The sequence below is a fragment of the Lepidochelys kempii genome, chromosome 16, assembly GCF_965140265.1.
Source record: "Lepidochelys kempii isolate rLepKem1 chromosome 16, rLepKem1.hap2, whole genome shotgun sequence".
NCBI lineage: Eukaryota > Metazoa > Chordata > Testudines > Cheloniidae > Lepidochelys > Lepidochelys kempii.
Window position 1 is genome coordinate 10,830,027 of NC_133271.1, and position 23,128 is coordinate 10,853,154.

The following is a 23,128-nucleotide window of genomic DNA, read 5'->3' on the forward strand; positions in this document are numbered from 1 at the left end:
GCTAGGATTTTTGGAGTGATTTACAGGGGCTGGGTGCCTAATTCACTGTGAAAGGCAATGGGAGCTGAGCATCTGACACCATTAGGCTCTTTTTGAATCCTAGTGTTAATCCATTGGGATGGTCTGGGCAAATCGGTGTCTCTTGCAGCTCATTGTAAATATGGCCAAGTTTGTGCTTAGCTGCATTTCCAGAGAGGGGGAAGGTTCTTCGGTTTGGATCCTCAAAGGTATTTGGACATCTAACTCTGTCATTTCAGTTAGGCATCTACATACTTTTGAGGATCTGGGCCCTTTGTGGTTGTGATTTCTAGTTTCTCACTCCCCCATTATCTTCCTGATTTTAGTGTGATGATAATCCCTTGTGTCCTCCGATGCCCAGGGTCTCCATTTGCCCGGGCCAGTCTGAAGAGTGGAAAGAATGAGAGCTCCTCATATTTCCGGAGGAAAGAGAAGATGTTCCGGTTCTTCATCCGGCGCATGGTGAAAGCACAAAGTTTCTACTGGATCGTCCTGTGTGTTGTCACCCTGAACACTCTGTGCGTCGCCATGGTGCATTATGACCAGCCAGAGGGGCTCACCACTGCTTTGTGTAAGTGCCAGGGATCAGAGTCATGTTCCATCCGGTCCTCCCACTCCTGAGTGCTCTGAGCACTAGCCCCATGTTGCCATTAACACCTGCAGCCTTGAGGCCTTTTTGTAATTTCTTATGCCTCATCCAGGAGTTTCACAAATAAATTACTAAGTGCCTCTAAGAAACACTAGAGAAAGTGGACAATGTGCTATAAAATACAGCCCAAGACACATCTTTGACTTGTAATGGTCAGCCACAAACTTAGCGAACATCACAGGAGGATTTTTGGGGGGGCTTGTGGATTGGGAAAAAACATTTACTTGGGTCCCTCCCAGCAGCTTTATACATTTCTTGAGCTGTCTTCCCCTGCGGCTGTCCAGAGACCCTCACAATTCAACCCCCACCCAGGAGATGTATAGCTTGTTCTCAGATTTTCCCTATGTTCAATACACTAGGCCATTTTTTATAGTAAAACATATGAAGATAATATAGACACTGAAGCCCTCTTGATATCAACTTGTGCAATGGACAGTTCCACTTAATAGCAACATTATTCCCTTCACTAAAACATTTTACACTAATTCAGTCCAATTGTGCCAATTAATAGCGAACCCTCTCTGAATGTGCACTTGTACAGAAAGTGGCTTTCTATGAGAGCACTTGCCTTAATAAGCCAGGCATGGCCAATGAGGAGAAATGTAATAGTACCCTCCAGTGAATCACACACTGAAAATATATCTGTACACATATAAGCAGTAACACAGGACAGGTGGGTGATTATATCATATGTCTGCGCATGTTAGATGTGCTTTAGCCCCATGTCTTCGGTCACCCATTAACATGGGCATTCAGTACTGTACAAAGGCCCTTGGAGTGTTATGGCTTTTTTAAAGTGTGTAATGTTTTATTTTGTAATGAATAGCCAATGAATCCTGCTTTCTGCAGTTAGATCCTTTATACAGGTAAACTCTTCCTCAGATGATCGCCTTCTTGCTTTCACAATGCTCCCTCCCCCCCGCCTTTTTTTTTAATTTTTTTTTTTTTACAAAAGTAGGAGTGGCCCTGCTCATCTAAAGGTTGCAAGATTTGACCCAAAACCTCCTGAAAAATTGCAGTTTGGATAAACTGAAAATGTAAGCATACAGTGACAATGGGGATTTCGGGTACCATCAATTTCTCCCTGAGAGTTTGGGGAAGGTTGAGTTTATTATGAGGTGGAATAGCAGAGCTGCATTGTCTGTATGTATCTGACAAAGAATTCAAGTCAGATGGCTAGACATTGAATAGAAGATGATGTGTTTTAAAACCTAGCACAGAGTCAAAGCAACTGCTGAGCAGAAGGTCAGTTGTAGGGCCCTGATTCTGGCTTCATAATGGTTTAAAGGTATGGTCAGTGAAGATATATCGGTGTAAAATGTTTGTGAGAGAGATCACAGTCAGACCCTCGAAGTTTAGTTCTATGACAGGAGAGCTCATGGGTATCATGAATGTGAAGGTGGTAATGGGGTCTTAGACCCCAACAGTTTAGAGAGTTGAACAGCATGTCCATATCCTGTAATTGAGTTCCCCCATGTACTGTTCTCTCCCCCATCCTAGAGTCCCTCTTTGCAGAGGGACATTGTGAAAATGGTGCTGTAAGTCAGATGGTCAAATTGCATGATGCACTTTCCAAGATTTCCCTTTGTCTTTGGAGCCCTTGTCCCCAATCCTGCTCCCACTGAAGTCCCCTGCAAAACTCCCATGGGGATCTGGCCCCAGATCTTCAGCTCTGAGGGTGACATTTTCAGAAGAGCTCAGCACCGGCAGCTGGGGCCAGATTTTCAGAAGAGCTCAGCGTGCACGTTCCGATGAAGAGCGCACAGCAAACACACACTCACTCTGTGTGTAGAGCCTGAGGCTGAGCACTAAAAGTTCCGCAGTGCACTGCAGGGTTCACACAGACAGTTAGTGCTGTGCGCTAACTCTTCATGTAGACAAGCCCAGCATGTTTGATGTATGTATCAAAATGGGAACTGCTGAATGCTGAGCACTTTTGAAAATTTGGCCCCAGTTGTGCAGGCTGCACCTTTGGAAACCTGGCCCTTAGTGTGAAGATCAGAGGAGCTAGAGGTGGACTCTTGGCACAGTTTCATCAGCTTCATGCTTCTGGGTCTCAGTCCAGCAAGGTAAGAAGTACACTGGCTGGGACGAAGAGATCATTTAAGCATTTGCTTGATTTTACGCCTGAGTAGTCCCATTGGGTGAAATCCTGCGCCCGTTAAAGTCAATGACAAAACTCCATTTGACTTCAATGGGGCCTGGTCTTCACCCGTTGAGTTTCATGGGGCTGTTTAAAGTTAAGCATGTGCTTAAGTGCTTTGCTGGATTGGGCCAGAATGCTCAGCACCTTGAATGATCGAGCCCTTGCGCTAATATGTGAAGGTCAGACGTGGATTATCGATTCTTGGCAAATTTTTCCAAACCAGAAAAAAATAATAAAAATTAAATAAGATGTGTAAAACAGAATAACTTAGGAACTAAGTCTTCCTATCTTAAAATAATAATAATAAAAAAGATTAACTTTTGAAGTCTTTCCTTTCCCACAGGCTAAAAGGGTGAAGCTACGGGTTACTGTGTCTTCAAAGAGCTCCTGCTAATATTTACTAAAATATTTAATAATACCAGGTAACTGAAAGCTATAATGAGGGTTGGGTGAAAGGGAGAAAAAAGTCCTTTCAACTCTTCTCCTCTATCAGCATTTAGAGGGGAAAATAGAGACAGAAGACACAGGAAATTAGTCCTGCCTATTCTTTTTCTGAATTAAACAGCAGAAATAATAGATTAGCGTAGCAAGGCAATTAGAAATCTCAGGTTTAGGATTTTTTCTCAAATTGGGACTAAATGGCTAGAAAAATGTTTTTAAGTCTTTCGTTCTAACCAGAAGATTTTAGATTTCCAAGTTTGCTTTCTGGAACTGACTTATGCAGTAACATTTCTGAGGGAATGTTTAAAAAGGAATGTAAACTGAAATCCATTTCATTTTGATATCCAAGCTCACACTGAAGGAATGTTCATGTTAAGTGGAATTAAAGATGCATTTCCTGGTGGAGAGAAAAAAATCTAGGATAAAGGTGAGAAGTTAAGGGTCCAACTTATCTCAGTTGGGGCAATATGGGGCACACTCCAACCCCACTGAAATGCCGACTGTGCCATGACAGCAGTAACAGTTGAGAAGAGGAGTCTACCAGAAATGACCTCCTATTATAAGTCAGAGGCCAAGTGATTAATGATTTTGGGTCACTTAGTTCTGGGCTCCCAACTTGAGACACCTTCAAGCGGCCTGATTTTCAGAAATTCTCCAACACCTACTCTCTGAAAACCAGGCTCCTTTGCGGAATCTGAAATTGAGCACCCAGAAATGGAAACACCCAAAACCACAAGATGCTTTTGAAAATCTTGACCAGGTGCTCTAATCTGTGCATTTAGGATGCTACCCAACTGGGAATCACAGCTGACCCCTGTGATTGATTGATTTTCAATAGGAACAGCAGAAAAATTCTTTTCTCAGTCATATCTGTTCCTTGACTCTAAATGTTCAGTAACTTCCCAACCAGAGATGCTCTTTCTTATTTCTGTCCTATATAGTTTTCTGTGGTTTGCATGATCATTTCCTATGACACCTTCATTATACCATTTGCAGGCCAGAGACCTTTGTATAGCTTCCCAGGCCCACAAATAAATCCCTGAGTGGTGCTAAGGAAACACTGGTGGAAATGGGCCATGTGCTATTAGAAACAGCAGCCTGACACATTCTTGGCATGAGACTGTGGAAATTAGAAGTGGGTCCCAAGCCAAAACTCTAGATCCGAACCCCCACAAACTTGGTGGCCATTCAGATCCATGTGTGAGCTTTGCATCTCTAGCCTCTCTCTAGTTAGAATATTATAAGCTGTGTAGATTGGGGACAATTGGAGAAAAGGAGCCTTGGACATGGAGAATGAACATCAGCCATAGAAATGCTAAGTGCAAGTGTCATAGCTTGTAACTCTAGCGTCATTTCATAGGCTGGAGAGGACGATATTTCAATTAAGGAAGGGTATAGTGGTTAGATGAACCTGAACCTTGAGATGAAAGTCCAGCTGAGCTCAGATCCAACATTTTCTAAAGTTCAGATATGCATGGTTAACTCCTTGTTCATAATTTTCATTTGCTTTTGCACCTTCTGTCTTTGGCTGAGACCAGTAGCAGAAGTGCCACCATGCTGTGTGCAGTATTTCCAGCCTGTCTCTTAGCATTGAGTAATGAGGGGGAAAAAAACCCTCTTCCTTTAAGATGGTTCAACGCTTCAGAAATGCCGATAGAAACTTTTCCAAATGTTAAGGGTGATCAGATCTGGTGTTTTTATTGAGGCCTATCTCTACACTGAACCATAGGCACTCTAATTATCCCGATGTCTAATGGTGAATGAACCCTGGACGTAACAGGGTTATGTCGAAGAGTGACAGTGACGCTGAACGAGATTCCACAAAACCAGGAGATTTGAAATAGCTCATGGAAACACACAACAAAATCCTTCGCCACGACAGTGAGAGGTTTTAAAAACCATCCTTAAGATTAATCCATGAGTGAGCCTCTTTGTCAAGGAGTGAGACTTGGAAGGCCTGATGTAGAACACAAGAAATGTAACCACCTCTAATTATATTGTTTCCTGGGGGGACGCTTATAATTGAACTTGAAAGGAGCCTTGTGAACTGCGATGGGCAGGAGTCCGAGGAGTGAAGTCAAGTCCCGGAGGGTCTGCAGCACCTTGAAACTCAACCAGCACCCTCTAATTCAATTATAGCTGTCCCTCTGGGAAGCATTTAATTACATTACAAATATATTTTACTTAATGAATAGATGGTGAGAGCCTTTGGGTCTGCATTGATTTTTTTCCCCACCCCTGTTCTTTTAACTTTTGTGTTATTGAAATGCTTTGATTAACTTTCTCTGCTTGATATTTCTTATGGTCTCCACTGCTTTGAAACAGGAACTGTAGGAGCTTTAAGATATTAATTGGAATATCTGTTTAGTTTCACTTTTGTTTAGTAGCATCTGTGTTCTGTGAATTCTTTGGACTCAGGTCCTCAGTGAATAGCAGCGGATATCCACATGGTCCTGGAATCAATGGTCCACTGGCGAAACAACCATTCCCTCCGGGAGGCAACTGGGTGACTGAGCAACAAAATGGCAGATAAAAGTCACTGTTGATAAATGCAAAATAATGCATACTGGAAAACATAATCTCAACAATTCATACAAAATGATGGGGTCTAAATTGGCTGTTGCCACTCAAGAATCAGATCTTGGAATCATTGTGTATAGTTCTCTGAAAACATCCACTCAATGTGCAGCAGCAGTCAAAAAAGCGAACAGAATGTTAGGAACCACTTGGAATGGGATAGATAGTAAAATAGTAAATATCATAATACCACTATATAAATCCATGGTATGATTGCACCTTGAAGACTGCGTGCAATTCTCATCAACCCATCTTTAAAAAGGTATGTTAGAAATGGAAAAGATACAGAGAAGAGCAACAAAAATGATTAACGGAATGGGGCAGCTTCCATATGAGGAGAGATTAAAAAGACTAGGACTATTCAGTGTGGAATAAGAACATAAGAACGGCCATATTGGGTCAGACAAAAGGTCCATCTAGCCCAGTATCCTATCTTCCAACAGTGGCCAATGCCAGGTGCCCCAGAGGGAATGAACAGACCAGGCCATCACCAAGTGATTATCCCCTGCCCCCCACTCCCAGCCTCTGGCAAACAGAGGCTAGGGATACCATCCCTGCTCATCCTAGCGAATAGCCAGGACCTATCCTCCATTAATTTATCTAGTTCTTTTTTGAACTCTGTTATAGTTTTGGCCTTCACAACATCCTCTGGCAAAGAGTTCCACAGATTGACTACGTGTTGTGTGAAAAAATACTTCCTTTTGTTTGTTTTAAACCTGGTGCCTATTAATTTCATTTGGTGATCCCTAGTTCTTGTGTTTTGAGGAGTAAATAAGACTTCCTTATTTACTTTCTCCACACCAGTCAGGTTTTTATAGACCTCTATCATATCCCCCCTTAGTCATCTCTTTTCCAGGCTGAAAAGTCCCAGTGTTGTTAATCTTTCCTCATACGGAAGCCGTTCCATACCCCTAATGATTTTTTTGCCCTTTTCTGAACCTTTTCCAATTCCAGTAGATCTTTTTTGAGATGGGGTGACCACATCTGCACGCAGTATTCAAGATATGGGTGTACCATGGATTTATATAGAGGCAATATAATATTTTCTTTCTTATTATCTGTCCCTTTCCTAATGGTTCCTAACATTCTCATTGCTTTTTTGACTGCCGCTGCATATTGAGTGGATGTTTTCAGAGAACCATCCAGGATGACTCCAAGATCTCTTTCTTGAGTGGTAACAGTTAATTTAGACCCTATCATTTTATATGTATAGTTGAGATTATGTTTTCCAATGTGCATTACTTTGCATTTATCAGCATTGAATTTCATCTGCCATTTTGTTGCCCATTCACCCATTTTTGAGAGATTCTTTTGTAATTCTTCGCACTCTGCTTTGGACTTAACTATCTTGAGTAGTTTTGTATCATCTGCAACTTTTGCCACCTCACTGTTTACCCCTTTTTCCAGATCATTTATGAATATGTTGAATAGGACTGGACCCAGTACAGACTCCTGTGGGGGGCACCACGGTTTACCTCTCTCCATTCTGAAAACTGACCATTTATTCCTACCTGTGTTTCCTATGTTTTAACCAGTTACCAATCCAGGAGAGGACCTTCCCTCTTATCCCATGACAGCTTACTTTGCTTAAGAGCCTTTGGTGAGGGACCTTGTCAAAGGCTTTCTGAAAATCTAAGTACACTGTATCCACTGTACCCCCTTGTCCACATGCCTGTTGACCCCCTCAAAGAATTCTAGAGATTGGTGAGGCATGATTTCCCTTTACAAAAACCATGTTGACTCTTCCCTGACAAATTATGTTAATCTATGTCTCTGACAATTTTGTTCTTTGCTATAGTTTCAACCAGTTTGCCTGGTACTGAAGTCAGGCTTACCAGCCTGTGATTGCTGGGATCACCTCTGGAGCCCTTTTTAAAAATTGGCGTCACATTAGCTATCCTCCAGTCATTTGGTACAGAAGCTGATTTAAATGATAGGAATACTTGTGGCACCTTAGAGACTAACCAATTTATTAGAGCATAAGCTTTCGTGAGCTACAGCTCACTTCATCAAATGCATATCGTGGAAACTGCAGCAGACTTTATATATACACAGAGAATATGAAACAATACCTCCTCCCACCCCACTGTCCTGCTGGTAATAGCTTATCTAAAGTGATCATCAGGTGGGCCATTTCCAGCACAAATCCAGGTTTTCTCACCCCCCACCTCTCCCACACAAATTCACTCTCCTGCTGGTGATAGCCCATCCAAAGTGACAACTCTTTACACAATGTGCATGACAATCAAGTTGGGCTATTTCCTGCACAAATCCAGGTTTTCTCACATCCCCCCCACCCCCATACACACACAAACTCACTCTCCTGCTGGTAATAGCTCATCCAAACTGACCACTCTTGAAGTTTAAATCCAAGTTAAACCAGAACATCTGGGGGGGGGGGTAGGAAAAAACAAGAGGAAACAGGCTACCTTGCATAATGACTTAGCCACTCCCAGTCTCTGTTTAAGCCTAAATTAATAGTATCCAATTTGCAAATGAATTCCAATTCAGCAGTTTCTCGCTGGAGTCTGGATTTGAAGTTTTTTTGTTTTAAGATAGCGACCTTCATGTCTGTGATTGCGTGACCAGAGAGATTGAAGTGTTCTCCGACTGGTTTATGAATGTTATAATTCTTGACATCTGATTTGTGTCCATTTATTCTTTTACGTAGAGACTGTCTAGTTTGACCAATGTACATGGCAGAGGGGCATTGCTGGCACATGATGGCATATATCACATTGGTGGATGTGCAGGCGAACGAGCCGCTGATAGTGTGGCTGATGTTATTAGGCCCTGTGATGGTGTCCCCTGAATAGATATGTGGGCACAATTGGCAACGGGCTTTGTTGCAAGGATAAGTTCCTGGGTTAGTGGTTCTGTTGTGTGGTATGTGGTTGTTGGTGAGTATTTGCTTCAGGTTGCGGGGCTGTCTGTAGGCAAGGACTGGCCTGTCTCCCAAGATTTGTGAGAGTGTTGGGTCATCCTTTAGGATAGGTTGTAGATCCTTAATAATGCGTTGGAGGGGTTTTAGTTGGGGGCTGAAGGTGACGGCTAGTGGCGTTCTGTTATTTTCTTTGTTAGGCCTGTCCTGTAGTAGGTAACTTCTGGGAACTCTTCTGGCTCTATCAATCTGTTTCTTTACTTCTGCAGGTGGGTATTGTAGTTGTAAGAAAGCTTGACAGAGATCTTGTAGGTGTTTGTCTCTGTCTGAGGGGTTGGAGCAAAGGTGAGAAAACCTGGATTTGTGCTGGAAATGGCCCACCTGATGATCACTTTAGATAAGCTATTACCAGCAGGACAGTGGGGTGGGAGGAGGTATTGTTTCATATTCTCTGTGTATATATAAAGTCTGCTGCAGTTTCCACGATATGCATCTGATGAAGTGAGCTGTAGCTCACGAAAGCTTATGCTCTAATAAATTGGTTAGTCTCTAAGGTGCCACAAGTACTCCTTTTCTTTTTGCGAATACAGACTAACAAGGCTGTTACTCTGAAACCTGTCTTTAAATGATAGGTTATAGACCACAGATAGTAGTTCTGCAATTTCACATTTGAACTCCTTCAGACCTCTTGGGTGAATACCATCTGGTCTTGGTGACTTATTACTGTTTAGTTTATCAACTTGTTCCAAAACCTCCTCTAATGACACCTCAATCTGGGACAGTTCCTCAGATTTGTCAGCTAAAAAGAATGGCTCAGGTTTGGGAATCTCTCTCACATCCTCAGCTGTGAAGACCAATGCAAAGAATTCTTTTAGTTTCTCCGCAATGGCCTTATCGTCCTTGAGTGCTCCTTTAGCATCTCGATTGAGGAAATATGATAGAGGTCTATAAAATCATGACTGGTGTAGAGAAAGTGAGTAAGGAAGCATTATTTACTCCTTCACATAACACAAGAATCAGGGGTCTCCGAATGAAATTAATAGGCAGAAGGTTTAAAACAGACAAAAGTATTTCTTCACACAATGCACAGTCAGACTGTGGAACTCATTGCCAGGGGATGTTGTGAAGGCCAAAAGTATAACTTGTTTCAAAGAAAGAATGAGAAAAGTTCATGGAGAATAGGTCCATCAATGGCTATTAGCCAAGATGGTCAGTGATGCAACCCCATGCTCTGGGTGTCCCTAAGCCTCTGAGTGCCAATTATCACCTGATAATTGCCCTGTTCTATTCATTCCTTTTGAAGCACCTGGCATTGGCCACTGTTGGAAGACAAGATATTGGGCTAGATGGACCATTGTTCTGACCCAGTATGGCTGTTCTGATGTCTTATAGGGAGATCTGGAATAGGCACTGGAACTTCCTGGATGTTTTTGGAGCATTTTCCAATTTTTCTCCTCTGCAGAGAAAGCTCATCAGCGTCGCACAATGCTATAAATATTATGGGTCTGTTATACAAGTTCTCTTCTTCACAGTGCAGACCTTTGTTTCGTGGCCTAGATGAAATAGATTGCCGTTCCCAGTGGACAGGTTTGCTTCATACAATCACCGACCATCACTGTTTACGTTAATTGCCACTGTCGCTAGCATTTTCAGGAGGAAGAGATTTCTGATCACTGACAATGCTTTAAGCTAGCACAAAATGGCATCATGTGAGCAAGTGGCTTGAAGCTGCTGTTAGACAAAGTCAGAGTGAAAATAAGGTACATGGTTTCAGTGAGGGTAATTAACCATTGGAACAACTTATTTAGGCATGTTGTGTAGTTTCCATCACTTGCAGTCTTTAAATGAAGACTAGATGCCTTTCTAAAAGATATGCTACAGCTCAACCAGAAATCGTGAGGTTGACGCAGAAGTTCTGTGAGGTTCTATGGCCTGTGTTATGCAGGAGATCTGAAAAGATGATCTCAGTTGTCCATCCAGGCCTTAAAATCTATACATCTGTGAAAGAAGACCGAGGAACTAATGGACCATAGAGACTGAACTATCCTTTCACTTCTGTAGATAAGTTTGGCTGGGCAGCGTGAAGGAAAGTCTCACGTTGCTGCTGTCCATGTTGTTCTTTGGCTCCCACCAATGGAGGTTGACATTATCCAGGGCTGTCAATCTAATACCTCCCACCTTCCCCCAGTATGCTTTAAGAATGATTTTTTTTTAAAGGCTGAACAGAAACGTTGTTACTATTATTATTTTTTGGGAAATAGAAAACTTGATCAAGATATTTGGGCCATTACGGTCTAAGAACTCAGCTCGTCTGTTTTCTTTTGTGCACCACAGTGTGCTTAACCAAATGCATTATGCAATTAGTTTCTTGATGATATCGTATTTGCCTTTGAAGTAGAGGCCCAGCTCCCTCTGGATATAAATATGCAACATTGGCAATTGAAAGAAAAAGGGTTTCTGAAACATGCATGTTTATTTATGTCTGCTGATTATTTCAAGCCCGCTCTCTTTAAGATGAGAAGGAGGTTTGGACCTGGGGCTCTTTTCCTGGTTAGAGGTTTCCACACAGGGAAGAGCAAATAAACCTGATAGTAGCATCCCCAACTCCTGCACCTAATGACATCAGACTTCCAGACAGTGCGGAAATGGAATTAATTTGTTGGTGATTGACAAAAAAGAGCCACTAACTACCTAATTCAGACGTATGGGGCAAAATGATACCAGTGTGGCCTTTGCCAGCAGCATAAATTTTTAAATTAAATTAGACTATTTGTATCAAACTATTTTCCCCTTAAATTGAATTACAGAATGCTTCTGTTTAAAGGAGATTAAATTAAATTTAGGGCCTGAATACCAGGAGGTCCAAACAATGAAATTGCATTTTCAATTATATGGGCAGGACCATGTCAGAAGAAATCCTGTTTTGGATCCGTCAGCCAGAGAAGCTGATTCATTCTGAGTTGCTCTCTTGTACTCAAAGAGTTAAGTGCTTTCATTTTTCTCTGCATCCTTGCTTCCACCCTTCCTTTGCTGCCTGCATATGGCCTCTTGGTGCCAGGGCCCATGGCAGCTGGTCACCATTGAGAGACTGCTGCCACTGCCAGCTCTGATCTCTGGAACCAGGTGCCATTCAGTCTAGTTCCGGAGGCAGGGGCCTCTGGCTCTGAAAGGACATTTAGTTTCTTCTCTCAGGGGTGCAAAGAGGAGATCTGGGGCAGGCACTCAAACTTCTTAGCTGTTTCTCTGACTTTTGACATCTGTTACTCCCATTTCCTGACATGTACCTTAAAAAAAAACACCCCCAGGTGGATCTGTCTCTCTATCCATCTAGCCAGCCGATCTGTGTTGTGTTTTCCTGTATATTAATATTTAGGGTGCAAGATAGTTATGAGTCCATGGCAGTGTTGTCTAGTGGGTAGGGCACTGGGCCAAGACTCAGGAGACCTTGGTTCTATTCCTTGCTCTGCCACTGGCCTGCTGGGTGACCTTGGGCAAGTCACTGACCCCTCTCTGTACCTCTAAAATGGGGATAATGATACTGACCTCCTTTGTAAAGTGCTTTGAGAACTACTGAGGAAAACCGCTATGTAAGAGCTAGCTATTATAATACCTATATAGAAGGATTCTCACACTGAGCCAGGACTTTTCTCCAGTGTGACTTCCTAGATCCACTCAAGAAGCATAGCTATTTTAAAAACTTTTGGGGGTAAATTTGGTGCTCTTGAAAGCAAGAAACCAAGAGCTTTGTCTTGAGCAGGGATCGGCAACCTTTGGCACATGGCCCATCAGGGAAATTCGCTGGCGGGTGGGATGGTTTGTTTACCTGCAGCGTCCACAGGTTTGGCCGATCTCAGCTCCCACCTGCCGCAGTTCGCCGTTCCAGGCCAATGGGGGCTGTGGGAAGGAGTGTGGGCTGAGGGATGTGCTGGCAACCGCGTCCCATAGCCCCCATTGGCCTGGAACGGTGAACTGTGGCCAGTGGGAGCTGCGATCACCGAACCTGCGGACGCAGCAGGTAAACAAACCATCCTGGCCCGCCAGCAGATTTCCCTGATGGGCCGTGTGCCAAAGGTTGCCGATCCCTGGTCTAGAGTTAGGTAGAACAGGCATGTGGATGGAAATTCCCTGACCTGGCCTGACCTGCAGCTCCCCTTGCTGCTTCATATCTTGCCCCCTCATAGGTAGAGACTTCTGCCTGTTTCATAGCATGTGGTGGGAAAAATATCCATGAAGAAATAGAAGGGTTCCACTAAACTCATTCCACTTATGTCCTGAAGGCCACATCCTTTGGTGGGGCTGAGTTCTGCTGAGAAGGGAACTGGAATTCTGTTTGAGGGCTAAGGAGAGTTGGAATCACAAAACTTAAAGGGCAGCTGTAGACAAAAGAGTGACGCTGTAAATATGGCATGTGAGTTCCATATTCTGTATCAATTTTTATAATGCACTTACTGCTGTTGCATCCGAACACCTTCCAGCTGTGCATTAAGCATCGAGATTAATATCTGTCATATGGTTTGTTCTTCTCTCATCCTTTCCCCAGGAGGAGAACTGTGTGTGCTGTGGAGAGTTCTGTTTTGGTAGGGTTTTGTTTTTGATGTTGCTTTTAAAAAAAAGTTCCCGGGTTACTCCTTCTCAGTGACCTCAGATCCAAGCTGCTCAGTTTATGAAGCAAACAGTAGTTTTTTCCATAACTGCGACTCCTGCAAATTCAGTCTGGGACTTGAAAAATCCAGCTGGATTCTTTCTGCCCCTTATGTCATGATAGGTGATAAAAACTTTCCAATCAAAAACTTACCTGGCTGTTTTGTGGGTGATGCACGAGGCAGAATGGAACCCAACTTGCTCTCTCCGAGCTGTGTAGATTCTGCAGGGATAACAAAAGGAAACTGCTTGGAGTCAGTCATAAAGCCAGGACTTTGGACACTGAATACACACACACAGTGCAGGTCTGTTGAATTAGGAAATGAGTCAGCAGTGTGCCCTTGTTGCCAAGAAGGTCAACGGCATATTGGGCTGGATTAGTAGGAGCGTTGCCAGCAGATGGAGGGACATGATTATTCCCCTCTATTTGGCACTGGTGAGGCCACGCCTGGAGTATTGTGTCCAGTTTTGGTCCCCCCACGACAGAAGGGATGTGGACAAATTGGAGAGAGTCCAGTGCAGGGCAACGAAAATGATTAGGGGGTTGGGGCACATGACTTATGAGGAGAGGCTGAGGTAACTGGGGTTATTTAATCTGCAGAAGAGAAGAGTGAAGGGGGGATTTGATAGCAGCCATCAACTACCTGAAGAGGGGGTCCAAAGAGGATGGAGCTCGGCTGTTTTCAGTGGTGGCAGATGACAGAACAAGGAGCAATGGTCTCAAGTTGCAGTGGGGACGGTTTAGGTTGGATATTAGGAAACACTATTTCACTAGGAGGGTGGTGAAACACTGGAATGCGTTACCTAGGGAGGTGGTGGAATCTCCACCCTTAGAGGTTTGGAAGGCCCGGCTTGACAAAATCCTGGCTGGGATGATTTAGTTGGGGATTGGTCCTGCTTTGAGCAGGGGGTTGGACTAGATGACCTCCTGAGGTCTCTTCCAACCCTAATAGTCTATGATTCTATAGGTGGTGTATTTTTACATATGGTAAAATTTGTAAAAGCACCTAAATCCCATTTTCAAAAGTGCCTGTATCATTTAGGCACCTAAGTTCTGTTTACTTTCAGTGGGACTTGGATATCTAAGTGACTGACTTAAGTGTGTTTGTGACCTAAATCACTTAGAAATCCAAGTCCCATTGAAAGTAAACGGAACTTAAGTGCCTAAATGATATAGGCACTTTTGAAAATAGGACGTAGATGCTTGTAAAAATTTTATTCATCATTTTTAATACCATAATCACACCTAGAAAAAAGGTGATTTTTCAGCTATAGCACATCTCATTTAACCAGTGATCTAAAGGGACTCCTTTTTTGTGCTAGCAATACTTAGGATCACATCTCTTCGCACATTTGAGAAAACTGGCTAACTGCACTTGATACTGTTTGATGCAACCATTGGAAGAATTTATCAATGACCTTTTTAAAATCAAGATTTGATGTCTTTCTAAAAGATCTGCTCTACGAATTATTTTGGGGGAAGTTTTACAGGGGTGCTGAAACAATTTGAATAGTGAGGGTGCTGAGAGCCATTGAACCAAACTGTAAACCTTGTATATAATGGAAACCACTTCAAGCCAAGGAGTTTGGCAGCACCCCTAGTTCCAGCACCTATAATGTTTTATGGCCTGTGTTATACAGGAGGTCAAACTAGAGAATCACAATGGTCCCTCTGGCTTTGGAATCTGTGAATCTACTACCTATTTGAAAGAGCGATTGACAGGTCTGTGTAATTGTACAGATGCAAAATATTATGGGTGGAGTTAAGGGAGGCCTTTATAAACAGCCCCACAAACTTCTTTCTCAAAGTGCTTTTCATAGAGGTGGACAGGATTTCTCAAAGCTCACATACCTAACTTCCCACAGCAGAGCTGAAACTGCTTCCTTTGTGCTTCTTGCATGATGTGCCTCTCATAAGTGTATGCCAAAATAATTGTGTGAAAGGGTACTAAAGCAGTTATCTTCCCATTGCAGAGGAGTTTTCGACCAGCAGGAGGCAGTCCATACTGTGAAGCTGTTGAACTGCATTATCTCAGCCTAGCAGGACCTCATTAACTGATTCAGCCTCTTTGCTGGTTTCTAGATTTTGCAGAGTTTGTTTTCCTGGGTCTGTTTCTTACTGAGATGTCCTTGAAGATGTACGGACTGGGGCCAAGAAATTACTTCCACTCCTCATTCAACTGCTTCGACTTTGGGGTAAGTTGACATCAGCTACACAAACTAATGTGGTGCATAAGCCCCTCCTTTGATGAGTGGTGGTATATGTTTATCAGTGAGAGCAAAGACAATGATGTCCCATGAGCACATTTTACAGGGATTAGTTACTCCTCTCTCACTTCCCTGTATAAATCAAGTGGACAGTGAGATACAATGAGGAAACATGCCAGTCTGAATACACTTCCTCTAGGAATTGTGTCCTAAGAAACCCAGTAGCCAACCAGAACTGGATGTCTGTGGGAATTGTTTTCTGCTAAAAGCCCACATGGATCCAGTTCTCATCAGCAGCCTCTCTAAGTGCTCTAATACCAAGAGATGCCATTTTGAAGTTAGGGGTGTGTTTGTGTTTTATATCATGTTTCCCTTTGCTCGGATTTCCTACCATCCTGTGGGTGACTTCCCCTCACAATACATGGGCAGTGAGTTTCAAATTTGTGTCCATAATGAGGCGTATATAATAAACGTGGCATGTTCTGGGGGAGATGCTGAGCATATGCCATTGATGTAAACATTTGTGCTCAGGCCCTCTGGAAAGACACTTCTGTTGGTGTGTGTGAATATGGGTGCCTAACACAATGTTGGGCTACATTCTGCCTACACATAGGCTTACACACCTTCTGTTGTCTTATATGGGAATTGTGTACCTGGATCCTAGGAGAGTATCTGGGCTGCAATATTTCCTGTCTCTGGAGCTCAAGATGCAGCCACCACCATAAAGATTAGAGAGGGAAAAATACAGCTGGGACATCTCGTGTGTCCTTCAGCCAGTCTGAGGTGGGACTTGGTCTGACAGCTTGGACGCTTAACTGACAAGATGCTGTGAGTGATTCCCTTCCCCTTCTGGGACTGAACTCCCTGTTTCTGCACCATTCCTCGACTGGGAAATGAATATCGAGACTCACTCCATTTCACTTTTGGCAGGTGCCCATCTAATGCCGACAGACCCCAGTTGTCGGCAGTCAGGATAGAACTGGAGAACCTCTGGAGCTTAGTGCAGGAGCCTCTACCACATGAGCTAAAAGCCAACTTTCTATTAGCTAAGGCTGTAGAGCAGACTCAATCTCTCTCTGTAAGTGGTCTCGGTTCCACTAGATGGGACAGAACACCACACCCAGAAGGTGTGTGGGTTACACCCACGTCACAAATTCCACTCTTACAGCGGACTCTAATCGGCCCCTTTGTTGGCCGTCTCAGCAGGGAGGCAAAGGACCGATCAGGCCTAGAGTCCGGACTAACCCCTTCTCTCTAGAGGGGGGCTGTCTAGAGCAGAACAAGGCCAGGGAAGGTGGGGTGTGTCAGGCTGCCGGCTGGGCTCCCAGCCCAGGAAGGACTAACACCATGCCACTCTCTCAGGACACGGTTTATTAATTGAGATTTTAAAAGCCTCTCAAAGTCACACAAAACGAAGCTATTCCCCAGACCAACACCGGCCCCCATCTCTCAGGGCCAATCATAGGAGTCAACTTTCCTCCTGCAGCCCCCCCTCAACCCCAACTGAGCTTTCTCAGCTCTTCATTGGATCACCTGACTTCTTCCCAGCTGGGACTGGCTGGCCCCAGAATCCCTGCTGCTTAAAGGGATAGACCACCCTGTTACATGTGGGAAGCATCAGGTGTATTTTCCTCTGCAGGGCTGGCAATTCCTTACCTTCTGCTGACACTGCAGAAAGGGAAACCACCACCCCCACCACCAACAATAAACCCCTGACAGAACATGTCAAATATGTCCAGACTTGGTGATTTTCATAAGAAGACACAGCATTTAGGTGCTGGCTGTGCAGACACCATCCCCCAGTTCTGTGGGAGCAAACTGTCATGCAAATAATTGTGTGTGTGGCATTGCATCCGCAACGACTTGCACCCCCAGTTTAAGTCACTTTGATGGCTACACTCCTGATTTTGGGATGTAATCAGGGACTTCAGTGAACGTCACCTAAACTAAAAGCAACAAGCTGTTGTGAGTGTAATTTTGTGCCTGCAAAAACAAAGGTTCTGCTAAGGCTGGACTGAAAATTTGGTTGGTGCCCCAGGCGAGGAGCTTGTTCAGCGCTCCTCCGCCCTTCCATTTGTTAAACTTTTGAATACCTTATTATTTTATTGCATTTGTAGCCCATTTCATGACTTTGCATGATTTGCATGCATGATTTATGCCCGTCATATAAGATGATAAAACTTGCATACTAGGATCTGTAAATCTGTATTTATTCATGCCATATATAAGCAAGTCTGGAAGGTTCCATGAGATTCTACAAAGGGCCAGAGCATTCTAGGAGGTTACTGAAAAACGAATCCACATACGGAGTACCTGAGACATTTTACTTCAAACATTCTATTTTCCCTTTTGTCGCTAACAACAAAAACAGAGCCCCGAGCTTGGCGCCCCCCAAGCCCGCACCCCAGGTGGTCACTGGGTTGCCTACCTCTAAATCCGGCCCAGGAATGGCACCCAGCTCCTACTGAAAGTCAACGGGAGTTAGGTGTCTAACAACCTGAGATGCCTTTAAAAATTCCAGTCTCTGTGAGCTGTTTTGTAACACTTTAATCTGGCTTTTAATTTACCTCAATGTGTCACTGCCTCATTTTTGGTCAAATTCTAGTGAAAGATGCTGGATTGATGTTCTCTATCCCTTACACAGGTACTGCATGGGCCACAATATGGCAAGCTTCACCCTCACTGTCTGCTAATTTCCCTTCATTTATTTCATAAAAGGCATTGCTAATCAGAATGCTCCACCCACAAGGAACAAAAACTTATACCTGATCTTGTGGGAAGAATGATTTAAGAATTTTATATTAAACACAGAACAAATCCACTGGGCCCGTCAGCTTTTCTTCATGCCATGCTGAATGAAGCACTGGTAATAAGTTTCATGGACTGGAATTCCCATGAGGGAGAGGGTTTTGATCACTTTTCTAATTCTTCCTTCTTTAGAGAGTCCATTGGGAACCCACCACTGTCTGTTTCTTCTCCCGCACCTACCTTCCCACTCCCCAATTAATTCAGTTTCTTCACCCCCTTTGGAACGGTACACAGTTCTGTCATCAGTTTAGTTTGACAAACTATCGAGATGAAACAGTTCAAAAGCAAAGAGAGAAACAACAAAAGAGAGAGACATTGGCCCCGGGAGGAGTAGACCAGTGGAGTCTTGTGTGAAGTTACTCCCAAGAGGTCATTTTAATAGGGCAAGAAAATTAATTATCAATTTAAAACTCAGAGGGTCTGGGGGAAGGTTTTATTGATGCATGATGGATTCCTAGAAAGGATACATAGTGGAGGAGAGGAGAGTTGGGTTCTGCTCAAAAGGCACTGGAATGCCGTACACAAATGGTGTTTTCAGGGTGCCGACAGTCTCATATCATCACTCTGGTGTGGTAACTGGCACAGGTCTGTCTATTCACCTTGATTTTCTGTGAAAATTGCATTCCATGGTAGAAATAAGTCCCTTGTGCATTTCAAGGCAATTATCGTGCTTCTCCATAGCTAAAGTTTCTCAACCTTTGGCCTTGCCTGAAGCTAGATATAATGGCTAAGAAATGCTTGTCTTACCTTACTGCCTAAGCAGTAACCTAGCTTTTATAAAATTCCTCTTTACTATAGTGCATTTTACATTACTATAATGCTCCCTATTTGCACTACATTTAATAGAAAGTCCCTTTGAATCTTAGGGTTTGTACTATTGCAAGCTGCCAACATTTTAACAAAATATGTCCAGAGACAATTCTTTAAATATCTCAAGGCCAGGGGCTGCTGAATGGTTGGATGTGAACTCTAGTGGATTTTAAGGATTTTTATTTACCTGCAAATATCTTAATTAACCAGCATTTGAAAGGTTCTGATCAGAGAGATACTTCCAGTAGATTTTACATAATAATAATACTTAGCTCCTATCTGGTGCTCACTCGTGAGCCTAGCTGTGCCCCTACTCATGGGAATAAGGGAGTGTAAGGAAACACTTCACATCCCTATGCATGGTTTAGGGATGGGGACAGTTTCTGCCTGACGGCTATCACCAGTCTTGTGCAAGTGGGCACTGGTGGGGAGTGGGTGGAGCCTTGGATGTGACCTCACAATACACCAGCCAACATACAGAACTGATGCAGAGGGGGAAGCTGCCCCTTTCTTCGGCTGGATCGCACATTTACAAAATTTGAGCCATTATGTCTGAGAGTTTGGGCTTTCTTGCTGTTTCCTTGATTATGCAAATTATACTGGCAGCCCCTATTAGCTCCTGCACTGTGATTGGATTCTGTCTCCTCTTTGGTCCCTAGCCCCTGTGGGAGGACCCAAAGCCACAGCCGGTCATGCAATCATTTTCCCTTTTAAAACGGGTTGTTCTTGCAGGTGATAGTGGGGAGCATTTTTGAAGTGATATGGGCAGCAGTGAAGCCTGGTACCTCATTTGGCATCAGTGTATTGAGGGCTCTTCGACTGCTGAGGATTTTCAAAGTAACCAAGTAAGTCCAGGTTCCTTTTTCACTCCCATCAGCTATTTAGCTCGACGTTGCCTGCTTACCTTGCACACTCCTGTTATAAAGCCTTGTAGAATTTCATCCCCAGCAGTAACTTGTGCTTCTGTCCATCACCCTTACACTGCCAAGCATGAACTGCGATTATCGGATGTGAGTGCGACCAGCACCCATGTCAGCCAAACTGGGTCATCGTCATCGTTGCTACAGCTGAATGAGCCGTGAAGACTAAACTACTCTCTCTCCTGCAGAGGACAAGACTGAGATTTGCCAGCATAACAAGCATGAGGAAGCTTGTGCTGTCATTACCTGTACTGTACCTAATCTAGGAGTGTATTTGAGGAGCTGTGAATCTGGCACTTTTGTGATCCAGTAGAGTTTGGTGGATGAAGCTTTTCACTTGTTCTTCTGACATGTCAGATTAATATGCGCTGGAATTAACAAACAGCTATTGTGCAATTTATAATCCATTTAGCGCCATTGCTGCAGGATGTTAAAGTTGTAATGTTGAGCTAACTGAAAACGTTATGGGCATTCGTGCCGGTTTTGGTTCCCCTCCCCCCTCCCCAAACAAGTACACCCCTCCCTTCCTCCCTCTCTTTAATTATCTCTTTGTATTAACAAGAGGAGTGTAGCAGCCAGGTGAGTGTTGGGGCCACTCAGTTCTGGTCAGTTAGCCTCACCTACCACATCTTTGCACGATTGGGGATGCAGACAAACTGTCTGATCTGTGCTAGGAGCCTAGCTGGAGACAGAAGCCGATCAGGGACTGCAGCCTGCCTAAATCCCTGGGGAGAGGGAGTGTGTTCCAGCCCCAGGGTGGTGAGGTTAAAACCCAGGAACTTGGGTCAGTGTTGGGACAGTTTGTAGCTAGCCTGCAAAGAAGGAAGCTAACAGCTGAGCCTAGCTGGGCTGATTATTCGGTTCTTTTGTTATTTTGTGTTGGATTTTAAGGGAAGGACTCTGAGGCCACAGAAGGGATTGGACTCTGTTAAGTGGCTTGGCTGGAGAGCCAGTCGCTTTTACAGCCAGAATGGGACAGAAAAGACATTGGGCAAACTGAGGCAGAGTTGCCGCAATATGTCTACTAGCCACAAGGAGGAATGCTGGTGCAGCATCTCTGTGCAAGGAGCAACACGACAAAGGTTTTAGATGGGGAGCCCAATTTTCGAACCTTAACAGGGTGTCCAAACCTTGGATGCTCAAATTGGCCAGCTAGAGTATAAAATGACCATTTGTTGTACTTACATACTTCTCTCATCATCAGCGGCACGGTTTGGATGTCCTTTAGCCCCTTAAGATAGGTTGCACTGCAATAAAAGTTATGTTCTTAACTCAGGTTAACTAATGCATGGTAGCAAACTTCGGTTAAAATAGCGGCAAAGACACAGCAACTCAGCTTTTAACTTGGATTAGCAACTCTAGTTCAACGCCAGGCCCCCAAGGGCATATCTACACTGCAGCTGGGAGTGAACCTTCCAGCTCAGGTAGACACATTCGTGATGGCAAGGCTTGCGCCAGCATGCTAAAAATAGCTGTGTGGACTTGGTGGCAACGGCAGAGGCTCAGACAAGCCACCCGAGCTCAAGCCCAGTCTACACCTGGGGCAAGCTCAGGTGGCTTGCCTGAGCCTTCCCTGGAGCTGCAGCTTCCACACAGCTATTCTTAGCGCACAAGCACGAGCCCCTCTCTACCACAAGTCTGTCTACTTAACAAGGCTCCCTCCGGGCTACAGTGTAGACATACCCCTGCAGAATTGAAGTTGAGCTGCTAACCCAAGTTTAAAAGCTGAGTGTGACAGGTTGGACACCTTGGGAAGTCATCTGATGTGCTGCAATACCACTGCATCTACCTGGTCTGCCAACGTGGGCCCCCTTTAACCTGTCTTGCCATGCCAGGCTCTTAAAACCTCCTTGAACACACACACAGGCAGGGCCACAGCCCACTGCAGATCGGTTTTGGGAAGACTCAGCTTAAGGGACTTGCTCCAGCACTTAGATGTCCACCTCCCTTGGACTACAGACCCAAAGATCTATTCTTAAATTCGCCTCTTCCCTCAATGTGGAAGAGGGCTGTGAATAGAAATTTAGAAATTCTATGCCCCCAGTTAGAAATTGCATAAACTGGGTTATGTTATAACCCAGAAATAAATTTATTAACTATCACAGGTGTATTTTAAGTGGTTAAGGAGGTAGCAGACAGAACAAGGCAGATTACTAAGAAAATAAAACAGAGCACGCAAGCTAAGATTAATGCAGTAAAGAAACTGGTTACATGTGAGTTCTCACCCTAAAAATGGTTCTAATAATCTTCTTTAGGCCAGATGCCCTTCCAGCCTGGGCTCAGTTCTTTCCCCCTGTTCAGTCTTAGTTGTTTCCAGCCGTCATTTTGGGTGGGGTAGCAGGGGAGAACTGACTACCAGGATTACCTCAGTCCCCATCCTTAAATAGGATTTGCATAAGGCGGGAGTCCTGTGTTTCCTAATTTGACCCCCATTCCCTTACAGTGGAAAGTTACAAGAAATCCCAAGTAATGTTGTAGTATCAGGTGACAAGACCATCTGACTCTGTAGGGCCCTTGTAGCCTTTCTTCACAGGCTGACCCACAAGTTCACAGGAAGACTAAACTCTTTTACAGTCCATTGTCCTTGTCGATGGGCCATCCACCCTGTCTGGCTTTTCCATTGTTGTACCTGAAGTGTTGGCAATGGGTGTCACCCCAAGTAGCATAGTTGAAATACAGATACATAGTCAATATTCCTAATTTCAGATACAGAAATGATACATGCATACAAATAGGATAATGACATTCAGTAAATCATAACCTTTCCAATGATATCTCACATGAGCCATCTTGCATCAAGTATATCTCAGTTATGTCATATTTATATCATAAGCATATTTTCATAAAGAATATGGAATGACACGTCACACTGAATTGCCATCTCTTTGCTGCTATTTTAACCCATTAGCTAACCCGAGTTAGAAACACACCTTTCTTTGCTGTGTAGACACACCCTTAGAGTTATCTGGCTTTTTACATGTTGATCATTCTGCGGATCCTACTTTCACCTGTAAGTGTCTGAGGAAATC

The 23,128-nt window shown here is 43.8% G+C and overlaps 1 protein-coding gene across 12 annotated transcripts in view; it reads left to right on the forward strand.

Moving 5' to 3' along the window:
* CACNA1B (calcium voltage-gated channel subunit alpha1 B) overlaps window positions 1–23,128 on the forward strand; it is a 473,291-nt gene that overhangs the window by 288,948 nt on the left and 161,215 nt on the right. For all 12 annotated transcript variants that reach the window (XM_073313889.1, XM_073313878.1, XM_073313882.1 and 9 more), the window contains 3 exons: window positions 380–589; window positions 15,437–15,549; window positions 19,912–20,024. In XM_073313889.1, the coding sequence (XP_073169990.1) occupies window positions 380–589; window positions 15,437–15,549; window positions 19,912–20,024 (436 nt within the window). The remainder of the gene's footprint in view (window positions 1–379; window positions 590–15,436; window positions 15,550–19,911; window positions 20,025–23,128) is intronic.